This window comes from Mixophyes fleayi, chromosome 4, assembly GCF_038048845.1.
Source record: "Mixophyes fleayi isolate aMixFle1 chromosome 4, aMixFle1.hap1, whole genome shotgun sequence".
In the NCBI taxonomy this organism is placed as follows: domain Eukaryota; kingdom Metazoa; phylum Chordata; class Amphibia; order Anura; family Limnodynastidae; genus Mixophyes; species Mixophyes fleayi.
In genome coordinates this window covers 203,726,175-203,733,674 of record NC_134405.1, presented here as the reverse complement: position 1 = coordinate 203,733,674, position 7,500 = coordinate 203,726,175, and the positions used below count along the sequence as shown (strand labels likewise).

Here is a 7,500-nt window from a genome sequence, read left to right as displayed (position 1 = left end):
ATGGTAGTGGGGGGGTTGAAACCTGTAAGTAGAATCGTTGCGGGAGACTAGGAAAAAACAGGGAACCTCTGCATACGTGTGAACAAGTTTTTAGTGCTGCTTCGGCACTCAAGGTTTACATGGTTTGTTTTAATTCAATTTATGGAGTTTGGGCACCACCTGGTGGCTGGATGCATAAACGCAACTGATTGACAAAAGTCGTAGAGAAAACCGTGAACAAACTAATGAAACAACAAACTGCACTCTAGGACATAAAAATATATCAAACTTTTTGTATAATGAAACTAAATATAAATGCCCAAAGTACTTCTCAAACACACCATCTATTCCATTATCTTGCACTAAGTTGAAAAATATTAAAGTAGTGGATCACACTACAAGAAAAGGAGATGTAAGCAGCAAGTATTTTGTATAGATTGGTGGCATCAAAACCAACCACACGGGCTCAACCAGAAAATAAGGGAACAGATCATGCCCCGCTTGGATTTTTGGTTTTGGCACACCCAGCAACCATTTAGTCATTGGACTGCAGACTGTCTTTCACAGTTTGTGATGAACAATAAGAAAAACGCCAGCACATTATGTTGAAACAGAGCTGAAGATAGAGATCCCAGACAAACAACCATATTGTTGATATTTTGTAATGGACAAAACAAAAGCTATACTCTAAGGAAGAATGGAGAGTGCTTCACTGACCACCTGCTTGTAGGATGAATGAGGTAATTTGATTGTGTTATACAGTGGATGGGAAACAGGGGGCTCAAGTGTCAGGGTTTTGAAACATCTTGTATGTTTAGTTGTGGCTGTAAGTTTTTCAAATAATATATTCCTAAACTGCAATGTACACTGTTCAAGAATAGAAACAATGTGTACCTGAGACACAGCAATCAAAGCACCCTGTTTTAGTTTTTCTATCAACCTGAAACTAAATTACAGGGTGGTATGATTGCTGGGACTATAATATTAGATCAAGAACATGCAGGTTAATTGTATGAAATCTCGTGCCTGTATTGGATGCAATTGAAGCTATTAGTGGCTTGCCTTTCAACACTGAAGACATACATACTGCTTGATACACTTCAAAATCAAATTTTACTGAATTTCAATAAAACCAAAGACAACAGCACAAAAGAAAATTGTTCATTGTAATATCACATACTATGTTAACATATCTCAACAATACTGCTAATACTTTAAATAGAATGTGTTGTTTTCAGGAACCATGAATGAAGTAAATTTAAATTGACCACCTACTGCTCAATAGCAGAGGATTACTGCTAAAGCAGCAAGTGTAACGTAAAGCCATATCAGAATTGGAGGGAGCACATACTTCTTTATATTGCTTCTCTAGCAGGGCATAGTAATTTACTTCTAACAACAAATAAAATTGGCAACAATCAAGGAACATCTTCTGTTTTACTTTTAGCTTCTCAACATTCCAGGCAGCACCTGTAAGTTATTTACATAAATAAACGGCTGTCTGCAAATTAAGAACATCTTTATGGACTAATTAAAGTACTTCAATGCAAACAGGCCTATACAATAATTCACTGCTTGACTAAAGTTTATTTGCCATATCAACTAAAGAAAGCTTCATGTAAAGCTGAGCTGGGGGTATAGAGACAAAGCGACGCACAGGTTCGAACACTTAAACTGCAGCTGCTCATAGTCATTGCCGACACTTAAGGAAAGTTAGACACAACAGGCAAGTTGCATGAAGTGTTATCATTGTTTTTAACGAGCTGACCTCATCATTTGACCTGCTGATGCTGTTAAAGTTATATGAAAGATGGGACCCTTCACCAGCAATGTAAGTAGCACACAGCTTTTGTATGAAGGAAGTGGGGCCCCTGGCTGATGCACGGTAGGGGGAAGTGGAGACCCTGGAAGATGCAATGTAGGGGGAAGTGGAGACCCTGGAAGATGCGATGTAGGGTAAGATCTATAGTGTGAGGGCACTACAATATGTCAGGCAACAAATATTTAAATTAGCTTTGCCATATTCATTGCCTTCCCTGCTCATACACATTAAAAAAAAATCAAATAAAACCCTCAATATGAACAGTATTTCATAGATTAAAATGATTGATATTGATGTAAATAATTCTTGTCTGATTGCTGCAAAATGGGAACAGAATGAGGACAGAAACAATGCAAAAGATTCTCATTTCTGGCTTGTTACCATGAACGGACTTAGGCAGCCAAAAATATAACTGGAAACCGGTCTAATAACCTTGGCTTAAATAATTGTAGTTATCAGGATTTATTGTGTCTTTCTTAACATAGGTCTGGTAGGTCTGTGACGCATAAGAGGGCCTTGGAAGTAAACCCCCACCAGAGGAATACCTCCCCACAGATGACAGACCATATGAAGACAGAGTGCCTGATGACGAAAGGAGAGGGCCTGACGGTGAAGAGAGAGGGCCTGACGGTGAAGAGAGAGGGCCTAACGATGAAGACAGGGGGCCTAACGATGAAGAGAGGGAGCCTAACGATGAAGAGGGGGGGCCTAACGATGAAGAGGGGGGGCCTGACGATGAAGAGAGAGGGCCTGATGATGAATAACCTCCAGATGATGAATAACCTCCAGATGATGACGAATAATAGCTAGATGATGGAAGTCCACCTGTTGACGACGAGAAATTACTGGCTGTGTAGGGAGTCTCAGAAGAAAACACTCGGCTGGATGATGAAACCCCACGAAACGACTTACGATCAGGTGGTGTTGAAAGTTTGTCCGTGGATGTAGTTACCATGGTCATTAAACTAGTGGAAGAAAAAAATATTAAACTATAATGAAAAAAAAAAAAAAACCCTACAAATCACATAACTACAAAACAAAAAAATATGTAGTCTCAGTTTTCCCAGGTGGCACTGCACAATGCCTTCATGTTAGTTTACATACTGCACTGAATGCAATTTAAAATTAGCTCAAGAACTTTATTTAACATAAAGAGAGATCCTGAACTTGAAATGCATTATGAGGGTGAGGCCTCTTCTCAGCCCTAACTAGAACGGTCAGCCCCCAGTCACTAAGCAGTGGCACACACACATTATATATATATATATATATATATATATATATATATATATATATATATATATATATATACATATACACACACACACACATACATTATATATATATTTTCTCTTTCATCCAGGTCTGGGGGACACTGCTTACCATGGGGTTGTGGAGGGAGCTTGGGGAGTTGGCACCTAACTAGTTAACTTTTAGTGCTGCCGACAGACCCCTCCCCTCTACAATCCCCCTGCCTCTTCCTCTCAGTTTTTTTTAGGTGCCCAGGAGTTGGGCAGTGTTTTTTAGTGCTTAGTGTAAATTTAAAAAAATGTATTTCTTTTATTTGACTTTTTATTTTTTATACAGGTGGCAGCGCTGGAGTGTGTTCTACTATAGAGAACACACTCACAGCTTGGCAGCGCAGGCATTCCCCTGTCAGATGAGAGCCAGCGGGCTCTTACTGGCAGGGACTGGAGAGAAAGAAGATGGGTGCCTGATTGAGGAGTGACAAGCTGTCTCAGGGACTGCTGTCACTCCTCCAGCCTCCCCGATAACCGGCGCTGCCATTACAGGCATAGAGTGCCGGTTATCGGATACTGAAGACGCCGGCGGCCATTTTTGTCAGTCGGCGCTACGGAGAGAGGAGGAAGGGGGCTATACCAAGATTCCCCCCTCATACATAGGAGGGGGGCGTCGGGTATCTTTCGCTGCGGAGACCTCTGTCCTAGAGGTCTCCACTATTCTGCCAGGGAGCAGGCACAGGACACTGCTGTTGGACTTCTCCCCTTTGTGGCCTATGGGCGAAGTATCAGCTCTATTTAAACACATAACTTGTTTAATAACTGGGCTAGTAAGGTTTACATTATAGTCTCCTACTTGCCTAAATATTTTATGGTGTTTAACTACTAAGTACAACTTTTATGATAAGATCAGTTGATTACTTGTTATTTCACTCTGTTCTCTCCATACATTACTCTCTCTCTCTTTACTCAGCTAGATTAATAATTTAGTCGGTGTGCTTGGTGTGCCTTCCTTCATAAGAATGACAGATAAGGGAAAGGGCCCTATAGCAAAATATTTCACATGTTCAAAATGTCATGTTAAATTACCTTGTGGGTAAAATCACCCTTTGGCGCTCTGCCTGCAAAACAGGGGCTCGCCCTGCGCAAACCCAGCAGATTTCAGCCCCACTGACGGAGGAACCGGCCTGGGTGGCCTCCCTGACACAGTCGGTTTTTCAATCTAACCAATTGCTATCTACTATGGCTACTTCGGTGGCTAATAATAATAGTACTCAGTTGGGCCTCCGTTACCACAGGTTCTATTGGAACGTCTTTACCAGGACCTTCCTCTTCTCTTACAGACCAAGCCCCTGTTCCCACAGAACCGGCATGGTCTACAGCTTTTATTAGGGGTTTCAATAAACTTAACCAGTTGCTCGATTCCCCAAACATCCCGCCTACTAAAAGAAAGAGGCCTAGATCTGATAATCCCCTTAGGGTCCTTTCAAATTCTGAGGATGAGGGGGCAGATTATTCCGATCCTGACCAGGTTCAATCTTTGAAGCAGGATGAAAATTCCAAAGCCAATTTATTAATGATTTGGTTTTAGCGGTAAGGTAGGCGTTGGACCTCCCAGAAATGGAGGATCCTACCCCTAGAGACAGAAGTCTCTTTAAGAAGGCCAAAAGGAAGGCTAGCCGTTTCCCCCCTTCTGTAGAACTTAAAGACATTGCAGAAGGAGCATGGAAACAACCTGATAAAAGGTTCTCTGTTCCCAGAAGGCTCTCCTCCCTGTATCCCTTGCAGGAGGAAGATGTAGTTCGCTGGGAGAGTATTCCCAAAGTGGATGTTCCCATAGCCCGATTGGCAAAACACACCTTACTTCCAGCTGAATCCCAGCTGAAGTCTATCTTCGCGGCTGCGGGTTCTTCCTTTAGACCCACTTTTTCTTCAGCTTGGTTTGCTAGAGCCATTGAAGTATGGGCAGACCAGCTGGCAGAGGACTTACAGGACTCTGATTTACTCCCCCTGGCTTTGCATTTGAAGGAGGCATCGGGGTACCTTTATGAGGCGGCCCGAAACTCAGTGGCCCTCATCTTCTATTCAGGCGGCATCTATTTCAGCTAGAAGTAGTTATGGCTGAAATCATGGGAAGGAGATGCGGAATCAAAAAAGTCTGTGGAAACCATTCCTTTTTCAGCAGCAGGTTTGTTCGGCCCGGAATTGGATACCCTGATCTCTCAGGCAACCGGGGGCAAAAGCACTTCCTTGCCAGTATTCCCTAGCAGGAGCCGGAACCCTCGGGTCAGCTCTTTTTCGTCAGCCCTTTCGGGCGACCTCCATTCCTAAAGGACAGTCCTTTAGAGGCAGACAGCCCAATTCTCAAGGCTCCTCTGCCAGGGGGAGATCCTCGTTTGCAGCTAGGCGCCAGGCCTCCATGTCCCAGGAGAAGCCTGCGTCATGACGACCACTCTGTTCTGCAGGGGGCGCCAGTGGGGTGACGTCTGTCTTTGTTTCAGGAACAGTGGGCAGCGTCCTCCCAAGATTCTTGGATTCAGGGTATTATATCAGAGGGGTACAGGATAGACCTGTTGGGCCCCGCTCCACATCGTTTCTTCCAAACTCCGCTACCCCGAGATCCATCAAGAAGGCAGGCTAAACAGGATTGGGTCGCCTCTCTTCTCTTTCAAAAAGTTATCTGCAGGGTTCCACATTAGCAGAAAGGGCAGGGGTTTTATTCAAACCTGTTTCTGGTCAGAAGCCGGACGGCTCCTTTCGCCCCATCCTAAACTTAAAGGGCCTCAATGTGCACTTAAAGGTGGACAAATTTCGTATGGAATCCCTGAGGTCGGTGATAAACGGCTTAGAGAGGGATCAGTTTATGGCGTCCATAGACATAAAGGAAGCATACCTCCATATTCCCATATGGATTCACCATCAGTCTCTTCTAAGATTCTCGGTGGGATCCTTCCACTATCAGTTTCGGGCCCTCCCCTTCTGCCTCTCAAACAGCGCCGAGGGTTTTTCACGAAGGTCATGTCAGTTATGGCAGCATGTCTTCACCTTCAGGGAGTTCAGGTCGTGCCTTATTTGGACGATCTGCTCATCAAATCCTCCTCCGTAGATTGCTTACGTCATCACTTGTCCCTCACCTTGGTGGTCCTCGAGGGCCACGGATGGCTAATCAATTTAAAGAAATCCCAGATGGTTCTGTGTCAACGCATGGTTTTCCTAGGCCTCATTATGGACACCAGCCAGCAAAAGGTGTTCCTGCCTGTCAAGAAGGTTGCTTCAATTCAGAGCATAACAACTCAGGTCTTGTCTTCCCCCAGCCCCTCATTGCACTTGTGCATGCGGCTGCTGGGAAAGATGGTGGCCTCCTTCGAGACCATCCCCTTTGGTCGAGCCCATTCTCGTTGTTTCCAGTGGGATCTGTTCACAAAATGGTCAGGATCCCACCTTCGCTTAGATCTCCAGAGGATTTCTCTATCCCCGAGGACGAGACAATCACTCCAGTGGTGGCTGATTCGAGATCACATGACGGTGGGCAGGTCCTTCGCTCCATGGTCATGGATCATAGCCACGACAGGCGCCAGCCTGAAAGGTTGGGGGCGGTGATCCTACATCTCCGGCTCCTCGGTTCAGGAGTCGACCCTTCAATAAACATGCTGGAATTGAAGGCTATTCTTTTAGCCCTTCGGGGGGATCAGTCCCTCCTCCAGGACCACCCCATCAGTCCGACAATGCCATGGCTGTGGCATATGTCAACAGACAGGGAGGAACCAGGAGTGTAGCTGCAATGAAAATTGCAACTCAAATCTTGATTTGTGCAGAACTATATGTTCCAGCAATATCGGCAGTATTCATTCCAGGAATAAGAAATTGGGAGGCCGACTACTTAAGTCGAAATCAGATGATGCCAGGCGAGTGGTCACTCCATCCAGAAGTGTTCCAGTCTCTGGCTCAGAGGTGGGGTCTTCCGGATATAGATCTCATGGCCTCCAGACACAACAGAAAGGTTCACACATTTTGCGCAAGGGCAAGGGACCCCTTAGCGGTGGCAGTGGACGTAATGACGATGTTATGGGACTTCAGGTTGGGATACCTGTTCCCTCCGATTCCCATGCTTCCTCGTGTGCTCAGACGAGTAAAACAAGGAGGTCTGCCAGTAATTCTGATAGCTCCCACATGGCCACGCCGAGTCTGGTACGCGGACATACTCTCTATGGCAGAAGGACCAGGGTTTCGTCTTCCATCTCGAGACGACCTCCTTCTGCATGGTCCCTTCTGTTACCGGAATTAATTCAGCTCAGTTTAACGGCATGGCTGTAGAAGCCAGCCTCTGGAGGGCTAGAGGTTGTTTCCTCCAGTGTGGTAAACACGAGCCAGAAAGCCAGTCTCAGCTCGCATCTATCACCGGATTTGGAAAACCTATATCAGATGGTGTGAAAATAGGACATGTCACACGTCCTCTTT

General features: G+C 45.0%; 1 protein-coding gene across 2 annotated transcripts in view; it reads right to left on the bottom strand.

Moving 5' to 3' along the window:
• The window catches only part of ZNF346 (zinc finger protein 346), a 72,490-nt gene that overhangs the window by 2,277 nt on the left and 62,713 nt on the right, over positions 1-7,500 (bottom strand). The window contains exons 7-8 of one of the 2 annotated variants that reach the window (XM_075209152.1): positions 2,714-2,766; positions 1-2,626 (exon numbers count right to left, since the gene is read on the bottom strand). The exon at positions 1-2,626 is cut by the window's left edge and continues 2,277 nt beyond it. In XM_075209152.1, coding sequence (XP_075065253.1) covers positions 2,226-2,626; positions 2,714-2,766 — 454 coding nt within the window. In that variant the 3' untranslated portion in view covers positions 1-2,225. Of the gene's footprint in view, positions 2,767-7,500 lie in introns of both variants that reach the window. The other variant, XM_075209151.1, reaches the window with a different exon arrangement.